This window comes from Puma concolor, chromosome C1, assembly GCF_028749965.1.
Source record: "Puma concolor isolate L17-30 chromosome C1, mPumCon1.1.hap2, whole genome shotgun sequence".
Taxonomy (NCBI): domain Eukaryota; kingdom Metazoa; phylum Chordata; class Mammalia; order Carnivora; family Felidae; genus Puma; species Puma concolor.
The window spans coordinates 159490958-159509015 of NC_141674.1; the positions used below are offsets into that span (position 1 = coordinate 159490958).

At 37.2% G+C, this 18058-nt stretch overlaps 1 protein-coding gene across 1 annotated transcript; it reads left to right on the forward strand.

Annotated features, from left to right (window-relative positions):
* The first annotated feature begins 821 nt into the window (after positions 1–821).
* On the forward strand, positions 822–17684 carry KLHL41 (kelch like family member 41). The gene is made up of 6 exons (XM_025912321.2): positions 822–2023; positions 6268–6425; positions 6570–6677; positions 10241–10426; positions 12073–12219; positions 17032–17684. Exons 1-6 carry the CDS (start codon positions 914–916, stop codon positions 17141–17143), a joined length of 1821 nt encoding a protein of 606 aa, XP_025768106.1. The 5' UTR covers positions 822–913; the 3' UTR covers positions 17144–17684.
* The last annotated feature ends 374 nt before the right edge of the window (positions 17685–18058 follow it).

An 18058-nucleotide genomic window follows, 5' to 3' on the forward strand; every position in this document is an offset into this window, starting at 1 on the left:
TAAATCATATTATATTTGAGTTTTTTCTTTCCCTATTGTTGACTTTTAACTATTTCTATTTCTGTCTAAGCTTGATGATTCCTTTTAACCTTTTGCCTTTATTTTACTTGTCTTATTATTGTTTGCCACATCAGATCCTTTGTAGAGCAAGGCAGGGTATGAATAAATAATTTTATCATTTAATTCAATACAAATTAGGGTTTTTCCATTTAAGAATAAAGATAATTCGGAATGTCTTAGAAAACTAGCAATTTCTCTGTATTTATTATTTCAATTATGGTGGGGTATTATTGATGGTTTTTAAAAATAAAATTACAGTACATAAACAGAAGTTTTTAAGTTTCGTACTTCTAAAAGAAAATTGTAAATCCCACTGTTTTAAATAGAAAATAAAAATTCGTATGTAACACTTATTGGAAAAGGGATTTTGCTTATGAGTATTCAGATGAACTCACCTCATATTCTTGACCTTTGCATCATTAATTCAGACAGCCAAGGAGTTTGCCACTAGACCATTTTTAGCGGACTGACTCATTTTTTATGAGTCAGTTTTCTGTTAGTTCAATAAACATTTTCTTTCAACATGCCTTTATTGACATATGCTGTAATGCTTTATGTATTTTAAAGCTTTCTACTTCATTTAAATCCCCTGTTTCTTAGCTGTTTCCTTAGTGATTAAAAGTTCCAGTTGTTCCCTTCAATCTATAACAGCTGCAAGAACAACTCTTCTTTCCAAACCAGCTCTCCTAAATTCCCGTTGTTAGAGTGGGTATCTATATTTAGCTGGTGGGATTAAATTGCAAAGGCTTCAAGCTGGGCAAAGCACACTGATCTGCCTTTTTACAGCTAGACCTGTGTGCTGCGAGGAGCTAAGGCCTTCAGTGTCCCCTTCCTTACCCAGGTTACTCACAAAATGGATTCCCAGCGGGAACTCACAGAGGAACTGCGGCTTTACCAATCCACCCTTCTTCAGGATGGTCTAAAAGATCTCCTGGATGAAAAAAAATTCATCGATTGCACCCTAAAAGCAGGTGACAAAAGTCTTCCTTGCCACAGATTGATTTTGTCAGCTTGTAGTCCTTACTTCCGTGAGTATTTTTTATCTGAAATTGATGAGGGGAAAAAAAAGGAGGTAGTATTAGATAATGTGGATCCTGCTGTACTGGATTTAATCATCAAGTACCTGTACTCTGCCAGTATTGATCTCAACGATGGAAACGTGCAAGATATTTTTGCCTTGGCCAGCCGCTTTCAGATCCCCTCGGTGTTCACTGTCTGTGTTTCCTATCTTCAGAAAAGACTTGCTCCTGGTAACTGTCTAGCCATCTTAAGATTAGGACTTCTTCTTGACTGCCCGAGACTTGCTATCTCTGCCCGTGAATTTGTGTCTGATCGTTTTGTACAGATTTGTAAGGAAGAGGACTTTATGCAACTATCTCCGCAGGAACTGATCTCAGTCATTTCAAATGACAGTCTAAATGTGGAGAAGGAAGAAGCGGTATTTGAGGCGGTGATGAAATGGGTGCGAACAGACAAGGAAAACAGGGTCAAAAACCTTAGCGAAGTGTTTGATTGTATTCGTTTTCGCCTTATGACAGAAAAATATTTTAAAGATCACGTTGAGAAAGATGATATAATTAAAAGCAACCCAGAACTCCAGAAAAAAATCAAAGTTCTCAAAGATGCCTTTGCAGGCAAACTCCCAGAACCTAGCAAAAATGCAGAGAAGTCTGGGGCTGGGGAGGTGAACGGTGATGTTGGTGATGAAGATTTACTCCCTGGTTACCTGAATGACATTCCCAGGCATGGAATGTTTGTCAAAGACCTCATCCTCTTGGTGAATGACACAGCTGCCGTGGCTTATGATCCCACAGAAAATGAGTGCTACCTCACTGCACTGGCTGAGCAGATTCCCCGAAATCATTCTAGCATTGTTACCCAACAAAATCAGGTGTATGTGGTAGGAGGACTATATGTGGATGAAGAAAATAAAGATCAACCTCTACAGTCCTACTTCTTCCAGGTAAGAAGGGCTAGTTTTCTAAAAGTAGAGACGTAAAGGAAAGGCTGCTGTTTACTACCCAGTTACCTGATGTGTGAATCATTCAGGCTGCTTGCATTTTATTCTACTGGATGTCCTATGCAGTCCCTTGCACCTTTGCTACTTACAGAGCTGACAGAAGTACTTAGATCAGTTAACTTAATTGCTTGTTAATATTTAATAAAAGGTTTGGTGAAGAATGAGGTTCTAATTAATGTGTAAGTGATGACTCAGATTTTCTTTACACTCTTTTACCCACAGTGTTAAGTTTATAGCTGATGGTGACTATAATCCTTCAAAACTCAGTGTGTTAGTAAAACCTAAATTGAAACTTTTAACCCATTAAGTAGGTTAATGTATTTCTCTAAACCGTAGTACTTTCCACATTGCAAAAATTATAATTGGTCAGATTTTCAGCCTTTTTCAGGTTTTCTTGAACTGATTTGAAATTCTTAAGGGTGGTATTTTATCTGTTATTTATGTTTACTGCCTAAAATATAATTTTGTTGAAAATGAAGAGAACTTATATAACTTAATTTACACACTTTGGGTTACATTCTGGGAAAAACTACAAAGGTGTCACTAATTTGAATTCATCAATTATATTTAGAAATTTTTATTTACGATGATTTTTTATTTATGACAAGTGACCACATGTATTTGGATCAGAGTTGTACTTCAACATCATTCCAATTTAATCTGTTTTGTGAAACCACAGATGTGTCCAAGAAACCAAATACTCCCAACTAAACTCTTTATAGTTTGTTTGAAGTGAGTTTGTTTCATATTATTAACACATTATATTTTATCTGTTTATGAAGGAATCAGTGGCTTACCCTTTATCTTTAATAATGCCAATTTTTAAGCTACTTTGTAGCCTACAGCTAGCTCACATGAGTTTGTTTAGATCATAGCTACTCATGGCCTGAGGTTTATGGGCACTTGAACTGGAAAGGCCAAAGATAAGTGTAGAATGTCATACCACAGTCACTGTGTGCTCTCAGTGTGTGACATGCTGTGCCTTCACAAAATACTACCTTTAACCAGGTTTTCCTAATCTTGAAAAATGTAATATATATGTTAATCATTCTTAATTTTCAAAGTTCCATTGAAAAATGTTAACTATGAAATACAAAAATAAAACAGAAGCTATAATCCTAAGTGTTTGAATGCATGCCAGAAAATTTCCTAAGTTCTAATTTTAAAATCAGTGAAATTTCAGAAAAGCCAAATTGAATTTAAAAGGCAATCATTATATCTAGGAAGTAAAAAATGGCATAAAACACACATGGACACACAGGTATCTAGAAATCATAGATCAAGGAATACTTAACAGTATTATCTTTATTCTCTTCCATCCTGTTACTACTTTTTTTTTTTTTTAATTTAAATCCAAGTTAGTTAACATATGGTGTAATAATGATTTCAGGAATAGAATTTAGTTATCACTTACATATAACACCCAGTGCTCATCCCAACAAGCTCATCCCCCCACCCCCACCCCTCCAGCGACCCTCAATTTGTTCTCTGTCTTTAAGAGTCTCTTATGGTTTGTCTCCCTCTCTGTTTTTATCTTATTTTTGCTTCCCTTCCCCAATGTTCATCTGTTTTGTTTCTTAAATTCCACATAAGAGTGAAATAATATGATATGTGTTTTTCTCTGACTGACTTATTTCACTTAGCATAATACACTTTAGTTTCATCTACGTTGTTGCAAATGGCAAAATTTCATTCTTTGTGATCACCGACTACTCTTACTTTTATGGGCACAACCTCTCATTTCTGGTTCAAGAAACCTGTTCAATGTTCTTTATAGCTACAAAAACAGTTACACAAAGTTGAAAAGGTCAACTCTCTGTCATTGCCCATGACTTGCTTCTCTTAAAAGGGACAAATAGTGCAACAAGATGCCAGGATAAAAACACCTGACTGTAAGAAGGGTTATTTATGACTCACAAGAGAATATATGAGAATTTCATGTTTTATATTGTATTTTTCTGCTTGATCTCATCTGTTTAGACTGTATTAAGTTAGGAGTAGTATGATCTTTGATTGTGTACTATAAATAGATTGTGAGAATTTTTTACCTAAGAGAGGGTTGTTTGTTTTGTTTTGTTTTTCATAGAATTAAAAGATTCATCAAATCTTTGAACAGGATCCCATTTTATTTTATTTTATTTTTTTTTTCAACGTTTATTTATTTTTGGGACAGAGAGAGACAGAGCATGAATGGGGGAGGGGCAGAGAGAGAGGGAGACACAGAATCGGAAACAGGCTCCAGGCTCCAAGCCATCAGCCCAGAGCCCGACGCGGGGCTCGAACTCACGGACCGCGAGATCGTGACCTGGCTGAAGTCGGACGCTTAACCGACTGCGCCACCCAGGCGCCCCCAGGATCCCATTTTAAAGTAATGTAGGTCCACACCCTGATTTTAAGGATGAGGAAACTGGAGCCAGACAGGTTAAATAGCTTGACAGATCATCTGTAAAAGAGCCTGGTAGACAGTACTGTTACATCTGCTGTACTAAGTGCCCTGATTAGGGAGAGGATGGTGATGTGGACAGTCCTGTACAGTGTGGGCAGTTAACTCTTTAGTCTGGGATCGTAATTGCTGTTCCCAGTTTTAAGAAACAGTGGATTTATATAGCTTGTTTTTGAATATCACTTAAAAGCTCTGTGCTTGACCAATTATTTAACCTTTCTGTGCCTCAGTTTTCTCGTCTGTAAAACAGAGATAATAAAAGTGGCAATCCTGGAGGACTGAATGAGATTACCCGTGTAAAGCGTTCCATACGCAGCCTGTCACAGAGTCCAAACTTTATAAATGTTGTCATTATTTCTACTATACTACACACCACTTTCTTGATGAAAGGACTTTTTTCCAAAAATGAAAAAATTAGCGATCACAACCTAGATGTTAAAATTTGTGATTGCAGACCTAACATTGCATATGTGAGGATTAAACTGCTCATTTTATCTAGTCTTAATTAGTACTTGCTTTAACCAAAGTTACGAGGTGAAATATACATAGGCTTCTACAGAGACCCTCCCTTGACCACAGCCCTTATTATCTGCACCTACTTTTGGTATCCAGTTATTCTGGGGTTTATTCCTTCTTCTGCTACACAGATGTAGCACTACAGAGAACAACAAATCTGTAACTGCACTCCTTCAAAAAGCAATTTTCTCATGCCTTCATGTCCTAATATGCAAAGTGGAAAAATGTAAACTTACCAATAGTAAGCGCTGAAACTGATACCTGCCACACCAGAATTACCTACCCGAGACCATGGGCACCTAGAGAGCTGTCTGAGGCTTGCAGAAGTAGCAGCAGCAAACACAAGCAAATTACTTCCTAATACAATTTTAAAAAAAAAGACAGAGGCGAGGGTTTTTCCAATGACTTCCAGCAAAAGGCTAGGAGGTTATAGCCAGAACCCTGCCTATGTCAGAAATAATAAAGCGAAACAGAGAGAAACCTACACAGTTTTGAAGAAAAGAAAAAAGATATTGCCTAACATCCCAGTTGTCTGTGGACTGAGCGACAGGTCCAGCTGTCCTGGCTTGGGGAGCATGTTAAATATAGCATTCGGGGGTCACTCACATACAACCCTCCCCACAGTCACAACTTCTCTTTCCCCAAGGAGCTAACAGTATTAGGATGCTTTTTTCGAACCTGAACAAGACAACATGGGAAGAAACTTTGACAAGAAACCTCACAGTTCTAACCAAACTCTAGTGACTCTGTTCTCTTCTTTTTCCAGATTTTGTTACTTTTAGCTATTTTGGTAAACCAAGCAGAATTTCTCATTTTTCTTGGTAATCCAGAGGTAAAATATGATACTTTTGGATTGCATTTTTATTTTACCTGCAGCATCTTTGACTATCTCAGTGTATTCTTTTTTTTTAATATATATATATTTTAAGTTTATTTATTTTGAGAGAGAGAGAGAACAAGCAGGGGAGGGACAGAGAGAGAGGCAGAGAGAGAATCCCAAGCAGGCTCCATGCTGTCAGCACAAAGCCCGATGCAGGGCTTGATTTCACGAACTGTGAGATAGTGACCTGAGCCAAAACCAAGAGTCAGATGCTTACCCAGCTGAGCCACCCAGGCGCCCCACTATCTCAGTGTATTGTAAACAACACATAGAATATAGCATATTTCTTGGAACGACTGTAACTGTTTTCTAACAAGCTGTACAATTCCTTATATATTTTTCTTTCAGCTTGATAACATAGCATCCGAGTGGGTTGGACTTCCACCTCTGCCATCAGCCAGGTGTCTCTTCGGTCTGGGAGAGGTAGATGACAAAATCTATGTAGTTGCAGGCAAAGACCTTCAAACAGAGGCTTCGCTGGATTCAGTATTATGCTATGATCCTGTGTAAGTTGCCATGACATTCCTGTTTCGTAAGCATTCAGGTATATGAATGCCCATTACATATTCATAGCTTTAGAACCTAGAATTAACTGAAAGCATAGAAAACGTGTTTCAAAGCATAGAAATTCTACCATCTTGTCATTTCAGGACTGCAAAATGGAATGAAGTTAAAAAACTGCCTATCAAAGTCTATGGCCATAGTGTGATTTCACATAAGGGGATGATATATTGTCTAGGAGGAAAGACAGATGACAAGTAAGTACCTAAAATCTCCTTATGGTTTACATCCAAATGATTTTCTTTAACATTTTTTTAAGTAAGCTCTACCCCCAACGTGGCACTTGAACTCACAAACCTGAGATCAAGAGTTGCATGCTTCACTGACTGAGCCAGCCAGGAGCCCCTCCAAATGATTTTGTTATTGCAAGAGTTCTTCCCTCCTTTCATCTGAATCTACATACTGAAATGAGACTTGGTTCTCACTTATAACATTTTGGAAGTGAAAGTTTCAAAATAAAATTTTGAAAAGCTATTGGAGGATATTATAAATGATTTCTGAAGGGAAACTGTATAAAAGTTAACAGTTGCTAAAGTATCAAAAAATAAATAAAACTTGTTAAAGTAAATGTGTAGATATTCAGCATATTGCTAGGAACTAGCATGATACCGCCCTCATAAGCATTCTTAAAGTTGAAAAGCAGCATTTAGGAGCATAATCAAGTCTTTTTCATTATATTTCACTACGTTAAAGCCAGTGGGCTTTCTTATTCTTTTGGCCACAACTAGATAAAAACTAAGTGTACCTCTTTAATGTTATATCTAAAATATAACTGCTAAACCAACAGTGCATTAAAATATCATGGATTTGTACTTTACCTTCATAAAAGAATTTAGATAGGTGAGTTTGAAACTGAGGAGCCTGGTGACAGAAAAGAAAGCAGTTATTTCCTAAACAATGTTTCACTGATTTACTCCTGGACAGAGTAAGAATATTTAAATATTTTTTTTTTTTTTAAATTTTTTTTCTTTTTCAACGTTTTTTTTTTTGTTTTTTTTTTTTTTTTATTTATTTATGGGACAGACAGAGACAGAGCATGAACGGGGGAGGGGCAGAGAGAGAGGGAGACACAGAATCGGAAACAGGCTCCAGGCTCCGAGCCATCAGCCCAGAGCCTGACGCGGGGCTCGAACTCACAGACCGTGAGATCGTGACCTGGCTGAAGTCGGACGCTTAACCGACTGCGCCACCCAGGCGCCCCAGAATATTTAAATATTTTGATAGTCAAAATATTTAACAACAACTGGTCACAAAGAGGCACTGATCAAACAGAACAGCTGCATCTGGTACACCCACTGCTGCCTAGTTTCTTGTGAGAAAAACAGGATGAAGGTTCATATAACTTGATTTCTAGGCACTTCTCAAGGGATAGGTAATTAGGAAAAGGATCTTGTTACTCAAAGGGAGAAGTGACTTCAGAGGGCTCCAAAAGTCAGTCGGTTAAGCCAGGAGCCTGTCTGGTAAAATGAAGATTTTCAGTTTAAATAGTGAGAACTAATGTCCTGCCTCTGAAAACTCTGCCTAATTTGGCTTGTCCTCATTTGCCCGAGCTGTTTAATAAATAGAGATAATCCTGGAAAGGGAACCAGAATTAAGAATTATAAGGGCAAAGCAGGAAAGGAGAGTAGAATATGGAAATGTGCTAGAAATAAAGAACTCTATATTCTGAGTTAACAATTAATGGTTATTATTAAATTAAAATGACAAATAGCACAGGAAATGTGATTTTAAAAAGCAATGGGAACCTAACAAGCGGAAAAAAAAAAAAAAAAAGAAAGAAAGAAAAGAAACAGACTCATTGATATAGGAAACAAACGGGTGGTTACCAGAGCGGGGAGATGTTGGGGACGGGTGAGATAGTTAAAGGGGATTGAGATATACAAATCTCCAATCATAAAATAACTCATGGGGATGTAATATACGGATAGGGATGTAGTCAATAATATTGTAACAACTTTGTATGGTGACACATGGTAACTAGACTTACCTAGGGGGATCATTTCATAATGTATAAAAATATCAAATCACTATGATATACATCTGAAACTAATACGATATGGTATGTCAGTTATACTTCAATTAAAAATAAAATAAAATAAAAATAAATGACTAATTGTTTAAAAAGAACAATGGGGGGGCGCCTGGGTGGCTCAGGTCACGATCTCGCGGTCCGTGAGTTCGAGCCCCGCGTCGGGCTCTGGGCTGATGGCTCAGAGCCTGGAGGCTGCTTCCGATTCTGTGTCTCCCTCTCTCTCTGCCCCTCCCCTGTTCATGCTCTGTCTCTCTCTGTCTCAAAAATAAATAAATGTTAAAAAAAAATTAAAAAAAAAAAAAGAACAATGGGTTTTTATACAGTCTATCCATATTCAAAGATAACATATTCTGATATTTTAATATTTGCCTTAATCCCAGCCATTCCCATAATTTAAAGGAAGGTCATATTACAAACTTAGTGCAAAATCTTATTTGGGGTATTTTTCCTGAGTAGATAGGATGGAAAATGTGTATTAAGCAGTGTTCTGACTTTGAAAATCTAGTGACCCTGCCAAATGATTTAAATTGTTTCCTTCAAGTGGTATTAGTAACTAGGAAATTGATATGTCAGTAAGAAGCATACAGGTCTTGTTGGTAAGAATATATTAATCTTGAGAGTATGATTAACCAAGACAGCATTGCTTGATGAATGCCAAAGAACTTTGAAATGAGTCATTATCTAAAAGTAAGCACTAAATCTCACTAGTTAACACCACTGAATTTGAAGAACATGATTTTGTATCATGACCTTGTCAAGAAGTTTTAAAATAATACTCATAGTCAAATATTAGAGGAAATGCTTCTACTCCAGATATCTGGTCTTTCATAAGACTAAGGAAAAAAGTTGTCCTCCTAAAACGTTGGGAGTGTTGTTTGTTGGCTTTTTTTGCTTTACCAAATATATCCAGGGGCACCTGGTTGGCTCAGCTGCTACAGCATATGACCCTCGGTCTTGGGGCTGCGAGTTCAAGCCCCACATTGGATGTAGAGCTTACTTTAAAAAAGCAAAACTAAATAAAAAATCCCACAAATATATCCAGTTGATGAATTATTATTTAGCATTTTGAACTCCTATCAGTAAATTATGGATAACCTTAAGGAACTCTGAGGAACATGCTAAGAATAATTCAGATGAGTACAGGTTTTCCTGGTAGCATTTAGCATATAAAACTGCTCTCCTTACTCATCTATTCAGACGACTAGTTGTCTAATCTATAGCCTCAGACTTCTTAAAATACACTGGTGTATTAGTAGTATACTAAAATGAAACAAGCCGTCATATTATGGAGTTAAATTTAAAATAGGTACTTTCATACCTAATTATTTTTTAAATTAACTAAGTCATTCCTAGGAGATTCAAACAATAAGATAAACTTAACATTTTTGTTACTTGGCACAAAAAGGGTCTATGATTTTTTTTTTCAACTCTATCTGTGTCTTCTGTTGAATTTAGCAGCAGATAGGATTAAAATCCACTCTGGGAGATTGCCGAAAGGAAAGGTACTCTACCATCCAGTAGTATTTTTAAGTTATAAAATAGTTTTAGTGCCCACATTGGCAATTGTCCTTCACTTGTGTCATAGGCTCAGATTCAGAATACTTATGAGTTTTTCTAATTCTGCTTTATGTATCTGAGATGGGAAGCAATGTTAAATGATTAGTGAAATTGCTTCTTTCAGAAAGGAAGGTTCTAAAAGGACCATTTTGTTGTCTTTTATGTTCACAGAAAGTGTACAAACAGAGTGTTTATCTACAACCCCAAAAAAGGAGACTGGAAAGATGTGGCTCCAATGAAAACCCCTCGTTCCATGTTTGGGGTGGCCATACATAAGGGCAAGATTGTGATTGCAGGAGGCGTCACCGAAGATGGCCTTTCAGCTTCAGTAGAAGCTTTTGACCTCATAACCAATAAGTGAGTTGCTGTATCTTACCAAAGCATATGAGTCATTCTACTTTTTAACTTTGGATGGAAATGAAGCTTTCTGATTAGGACATGGGGAGAGGAGGGCAGGGAGGCAAGGATTAAGATGAAGTATGTGGGTTCCTTCTACTGTTATTGGGTGTGAAAAGCCTAACATTTTGATGCATTACATGTGTTTGCAACTTGGAACACATAGTCCTCAAGTTAATGTTGGAGTGTTCAATTTGTCCTTATTTGTTATTAACTTAACTTTATGAATTTAGTCGTGCAAAGGTAATACTTCTGAATAATTATATACATGTGGGTGAATATACATGTCTCCATATGGTGTTTTGATTTGAAATATGTAGAATGAAAAGACCTCCACTTAGCTTATGATATTTGTAAAGCATGAATGCTTCAAATGGTTAATTCTTTTATACTCTTTATAATTTCTTAAAATTTTCACTTATAAGCTTTTATTGGCTTAAAGTTAATATGAAAAGACATTTGACAGATATCGTTTATGTAAAATTAGTCTTTTTCAAATTTTTGAGTTCACTCATCTAGATAAATACATAGTTTTTACACTCCTAGTTTAGCAATGAAGAAAAATCAGAGCACTGTCATTACTTTTTTAAGGAACCATGTATGCCTGATTACAAAATACACTTTAGTATCTGAAAATCACCAAGGAACTTTTATGGATTTAAACGATCATTAAAAATCGTGTTTTTGAAAACTATCATATAGGTAAACACTCATAAGAAGTTAAAGAAGCAGTGCACAGAACTATAAACACTCTATGTTCATAGCTTTTTCATGTGTATGTATAGACATTTATATTTATAAATCTGTATGCTTTTTGAAAAAAACAAAATTACACTAAAATGTTGCTTATGATTATGTCTGGAGGGTATGATCATGGTGGTATTTGTTTTCTTCTATACCTTTTTGTATTTCCAGGTTGTCTATAATGTATATGTGCTATTTTTATAGTTAGAAAAACAAATAATATGTTTAGAGAAAGGTCCACTTTTAACGACAGAGAAATAGAATAGAGAGTTGCCAAAATGACTAACTCATTCTAGACTCTTGATACCTCCAACTGATTTTATTAATTTTATCATTAGTTGTCCTATTTCATATGGCTTTAAACATTAAAAAGTTCCCTTAAATCCTTTATTTAAAAAGATGAAGTCATTAAAAAGAAAATTACTAACTCTAGTTTCTCAACTAGGTTAATTACATGCCTTTACTGCAAAGGATTTAGAGATTTCTCCAGAAATGATGGAAACCCGGCTTTTTAAAAACTTGTATTACCATTCAAATGAAATCCAGCACAGTAAGACTCAGGAGCCCTAGAAGTGCACCAACCCCCCAGTTTATGGCACACATTTTGATAACCATTGCTGAACATGCTAATTGATGAAGGTGAAATAGTCCAAGATTGACATATTGAGGGCTTTGTATTTAATCTGGTTACATCTTTCAAATAAAGAAATATTTAGCTATTTTTCAGTAGAAAAACTTAATCTTCTAATTTTAGATGCCTATGCTAACTTGAATTTTTAAATTATAATTTCACATAATTGTTCAGTAAATAAATTTGGCATTTCCTTAGGTTTTACATTGACTGTATTTTCAACAATTCCTAGATGGGAAGTAATGACTGAATTTCCCCAAGAAAGAAGCTCCATCAGTTTGGTCAGCCTGGCTGGATCCCTGTATGCCATCGGGGGCTTTGCCATGATTCAACTGGAGTCTAAAGAGTTTGCACCCACTGAAGTCAATGACATATGGAAGTAAGTTTTTTTGACTCCAATTTTTTGGACCAAAGATTAAATCAAATAACTGATAACCGATAAAGCAATTTTGCAGTAAAGAGTAAGCCAGACTTTCCCAACATGTATGCTTCTTCTTGATAGTAGCTTAAACACTTTTCAAACCTAATTGAACTTTTGCACGTGCCACTTACTTGATGATCAAGTACTGCTTCTAATTAGCTGTGTGCTTGGGAAAGAACTTATCTAGGCCTTTTTCTTAATCAGTAAAATGAGATTCGGACTGTTGAGTCCTTAATAAAGCTCTACTCTGCTCTGAAAGTGTACTGCACTAGGCATCCAGTAGAGTGAGGGCTGCTTCCAAACCTTTCTACCACAGGGTACTTTATTTCCTAAGAGTTCTGAAGAAACATGTAGTTAACTTCTTGAGTTTTCCACAAATTCATTAATTCTATTTTGATTCTAACTTAAACCGTTTTTGAGTTTTTGAAGATTCAGTTACAAAAGCTTTTTAAAAAAGAAACAAGTGAAAAGGAGCAATCCATTTTACCCCTCAGATCGATGCTGGGCAGGTCTCCGAAGGATGACACTTGCAGTGGTTACTCAGTTGAATATTTTGAAGTTAGGCTTGAAATGAATGTAGTATTTATACAGTGTGTGGGGGGTGGTGAATTTTACCATAGTTTCTAATGCAGTGAATGTCCCCTGGAGACCAAGGCACATACAGGAAGTCTTAGGAGCAGAAGTGTAAGTTGTGTCATGGAGAGCCACATAGTTGGGGCAGGGCATACAGTATGCAGATATCTGGTTACCACTAGGATACCACATGTGTCTGTCAAATGGCACCTGCTGCCTTCAGCCCAGGCACTGTGCTTGCTGATAAAAATTTATAGGAGGCAGATCTCAGTTGCTTGAGGTAAGCATTAGTGAGTTGATACCATACACTCATCCAGAAACTGCCAAATTCATGCTTTCCCTCTCAGCTGAAGGCCAGCCCCCACTCTCAAGGATGGATGCTCTTCCTTGGTCTGTCACCAGACTGTCTGGAACCTTGGTACTCAAAGTATGGTCTATGGACCACCAGTGGTGGCATCTCCTGAGAGCTTCTTAGAAATGCATAATCCCAGGTCTCACCCCAAACTTAATCAGTATCTTCATTTTAACAAGTGATTTGCTCACTCATTTAAATTTTTAGGGAGGGAGGGAGGCAAACCATAAGAGACTCTTAAAAACTGAGAATAAACTGAAGGTTGATGGGGGGTGGGAGGGAGGGGAAAGTGGGTGATGGGCATTGAGGAGAGCACCTGTTGGGATGAGCACTGGGTGTTGTGTGGAAACCCATTTGACAATAAATTTCATTTTTTAAAAAATAATAAAAATAAATAAATAAATTTGTAGGGATAGCTTTGGAAGAGCAATCAGTGAAGGCATACCACCAAGGCCAAGAGTAGAAAGTGGATATTACTGCTTCTATACCTGACTCACCACATGCCTTATTCCCTGGTGAACTGAAAGGCTGAAAGACAGGTGGCTTAACCAAGGAATTATTTTATGCATCAAACATTATTTCCTTGTGTTGTTGTAATAGTAACTAGCTATGTAGAAGGCAAGAAAAAAAGTAGCTATAAAGGGAAGTTAAGTATTACTCATCTTTCCCCACCCCAAAAGAGGAGGAGGAACAAAAAGAAACCAGAGATTTCCAGGGAGGAAAGAGGCTAGACTTAGGGAGAAGTTGAGATGGAAAAAGGCTGGAAGCAGTAGGGAAAAAAAGAATGAAATAATGGAGGGCTGAGAAGGTTAGGGTTTTTGGAAAACAGGGATAAGCACAAAGAGTGAATAGGCAGTGATCCTTAACCCTGGCTGCACATTAAAATCACCTGGGATGGGGGTGCCTGGGTGGCTCAGTCAGTTGAGTGTCCGACTTCGGCTCAGGTCATGATCTCACAGTCCATGAGTTCGAGCCCTGCATCGGGCTCTTTGCTGACAGCTCAGAGCCTGCAGCCTGCTTCAGATTCTGTGTCTCCCTCTCTCTCTGCCCCTCCCCTGCTCATGCTCTGTCTCTCTCTGTCTCAAAAATAAAAACATTAAAGAAAAAAATTTTTAAATCACCTGGGATGCTTTTAAAATACACCAGCGCCTGGACCTTAACGCAGGCCAATTAAATCAGGATTTCTGCAGTGAGGGCCCAAAACCTTCTCAGGTGATTCTACTATGCAGCCAGGGTCAAAAACACTGATGTTAGGGAATGGTGCTGTCAATCAGCTGAATCCCACATGAGCCACTGTGGTTCCTAACGGTGGTCAAAAGCTAAGTTGCTTCAGCAGGAGGATGTTGTAGGCAGCAAAGTAGAGCATTTCCTGCTAAAAGTAGCCCTTACATTGCTGAGGGGAGCCTGAAAGAGGCATCCTCTCTGATTATGTTTGATTTTGCAATTAGGACAGTGGTTCCCAAAGTTGCTTGCTCACAGGAATCACGTAGGGAGCTTCAAAAAGTACTGACACCTCTTTCCTACCTCTATGGACTATGATTTCATTTTCTAGAGTATGGTCTGGGCTTTTAAACTTTCAAAAGACCCCTGGATGATTCTAATATGCAGACAAGTTTGGGAACCGCCAGATTGGGGAAAGGCAAGAATGCATTCATTACTGTCTGCTTGGCTGTAAAATTTTAAATTTAGGTACTGGTGTTTTCCACTTGGGTGATAAAATCTAGAGCAATAATTCTCAACTCTTGCTGCATATTAGAATCACGTCAGGAACTTTAAAAAATGTTCTTGCCCAGGCCATACTCCATACCAGTTAAATCAGTCTCTGGGGGTAGGACCCAGGCATCAGTATTTTTAATGTCTCTAGTGGTTCCAAATGTGCAAGTCAAGTTTGAGAACCAGTGATCTGCTGTGGTTTCCAAGGCAGCATCAGCACCACCTGTGTACTTGTTAAATATGCACATTCTCAGGCCTTACCTCAGATCTGAAACTCTGGGATTGGGGGGTCCAGCCATCTGTGTTCTAGCAAGAACTCCAGGTGACTCAGATGTGCACTGAAGTTGACGGCCACTTAAATTCTACTCCTGAAACTAGTATTACACTGTGTTACCTAACTAGAATTTAAATAAAAACTTGAAACATTAAAGAGAAAAAAAAAAAAGTTGAGAGCCACTGATCTTCCAGAAAGGTGGCTGCCCAACTTGTCCTCAACTTCCTGGTGAATCTCTACTCACATTTGCAGAGATGAGAACTATCGGTATACCACATTCTAAACATATAGACCCTCTTAGCGTGATATGTAAAAAAAAAAAAAAAAACCCAAAAACCTTCCATTCTCGTATTTTTTGCTGAAATATTTCCATTATTTGGGATTGACCAAGCTGAAAGTAAAAATATAACTGTCACTGGGGCAGCTGGGTGGCTCAGTTGGTTGAGCATCCGACTTCGGCTCATGATCTCACAGCTGTGAGTTTGAGCCCCGCGTCGGGCCCTGTGCTGACGGCTCACAGCCTAGAGCCTGCTTCAGATCTGTGTCTCCCTCTCTCTGCCCTTCCCCTGCTTGCACTCTGTCTCTCTCTCTCTCTCAAAATAAATAAACATTAAATTTTTAAAAATTAAAAATAAATAAAAATAAAAAATACATAACTGTCAGGAAGCAAATGCTTTTAAGCCTCATTTAACCTGATATTGCTTAAATGTGGTCACTTTTTCTTTAAGTCACTTAAAACAGTTCTTTTAATTTGTTGCCCCAAATTTTGCATAGATAATTAAAGTTCTTCCCTTTATTAGTGGTAAAATATTTTTTTGTCTACTTTTCTCAATGTAAAAATCACTTGGTGTACAGTACAAATCTTGAAAATTAAATTTGGACTATTGTTAAATTAAGTCAGATAGGACATATCTTACATAAGTATGAGCTACTTTTAAAAATTATTACTTTAAATCATCATCATAGAATGATTTGGGGGTATTTCCTTTGTGCCAAGTATTAATAGCTTCTGGAGGAGGGAGAATACTAAGGTGAATAAGATATATTATTTGCCCTCAAATACCCTTGAGCTTGTTGAGGACATAAATATGAGGAAAATTTTTCAATAGAATGGTAACTGCTATAATAGATACTATATAAAGGACAATGTGAGAAACCAAGGGAAAGCTACAAAAAGGCTTCAGAGAGAGGGCAGCGTTTAGGAATTCCTCATGCAGAGAAGGCATTCCAGGCACCAGGCAGAGTAGAGGCACACATATTTCAAAGCAATTCAAGTTCCTGTATCTTTATAACCGTGAATATTCCCTGAGGGAACAACCTAATGTTAGTGCTTACCTAACATCAAATGCAAAATCTAATAGTATTCACACAGGACAATAAAGCAGAAGGGAATGGATTCTTCTGGAGTGATCACTAGCATCAGCTGCCATGGTGGGCACCACTGTATGGGAAGGATTGAAATTATAATCAAGGTGACCAGCTGTCCCTGACTTTTCAGTTCTTACTCAATGTAGAGTCTGCTGACTTTGACTCATAGCGACCACCCATCTTTATCAATCCAAATGTGAATGATTGATTATTACTCTTCATCTCTGCACAGTCTTTGATTCCCAGAGAAGGCTTAATTAACTGCCTAAACATCCAGATTAAACACCATGGCGGTAGTTCAGACATATGCTCAGAGAAAGCATATTTGAGGAGGAATTCAAATGATATTGTACCAGTCAGCTGTGTCCTCCTCTAGTTAAGAGCCAATAGGTTTTTCTCAAAGACCCACATTCGTATATTTAATACAAGGAAACGTACAGAACTATCTATTTAAAAACTGCTTATTGATTACTTTTTTTTTCTCCATCAGGTATGAAGATGATAAAAAAGAATGGGCTGGGATGTTGAAGGAAATACGTTATGCTTCAGGAGCTAGTTGCCTAGCAACACGTTTAAACCTCTTCAAACTGTCTAAACTATAAACCAGGAGGTGAAAAAACACAATAGAATGGAATGTGGTTTGTTTGGATAATAGGGCTTTAATTTATTATGTTTTCAAAAGCCTATACAGAGATTGATGTAGAAATTATTCACTAATTACTGTCCATGAGGTTAGCAGTGGGTGTCAAAACCTCAGTCATTGAATCTTCAATGTAACGATCATTGTTTTAAACCATTTTCTAGTAGGAAATTAAGTATTAAGTTGAACAGATTATACCTTTTGTTAATCTGTCTCACTCGATTGTAAAGAAATTTTCTAAATTTGAGTTGTTTACTAATTCTTTCATTTGCATTGTTATGGTAACTTTACACTCATTTTCTATTATAAATGAAATTGGAGAATGAAACATGTACATCTACATTTTTTAATGTTTAAAATGTCAAAAACTTTCCCTCGTGCTTCAAGATATGACAAGATTCTATGCATTATATTAAAGATTACATACCATGAGAAAACTTTGGAAATGCTATTTAAAAAGTATAATAAATGGGTTTCATTTGAAGGGGAAAAAACCTCTAAGTAGTCAACTTTAAGTGGTCTTTCTTCTTTTCTCCATTCCTTTTGTGACACTAGTATATTGTTTATGATTTAAATCAAATTTAATTTTTGGGGGAGGGTACCTGGGTGACTCAGTCAGTTAGGCGTCCAACTTTTGGTTTCAGCTTAGGTCATGATCTCACAGTTCCTGAGTTCCAGCCCCACATTGGGCTCTGTGCTGACAGTGCAGAGCCTGCTTGGGGTTCTCTCTCTGCCCCTCCTGCTCTCTCTCTCTCTCTCTCTCTCTCTCAAAATAAATAAATAAACTTTTTAAAAAAAAATTAGTTAAAACCAGTAAAGCAGTCTTCAAGCCATTAACTACAGTGTCTGTGATAGGAGGGTTGGGGACTATCCTTAG

Coding starts and splice junctions, on each gene's coding strand:
- KLHL41 (XM_025912321.2), top strand. CDS start 914: ATGGATTCCCAGCGGGAACTCACAGAGGAACTGCGGCTTTACCAATCC. Junction 2,024..6,267: donor TACAGTCCTACTTCTTCCAG/GTAAGAAGGGCT, acceptor TTTTTCTTTCAG/CTTGATAACATAGCATCCGA. Junction 10,427..12,072: donor TTTGACCTCATAACCAATAA/GTGAGTTGCTGT, acceptor AACAATTCCTAG/ATGGGAAGTAATGACTGAAT.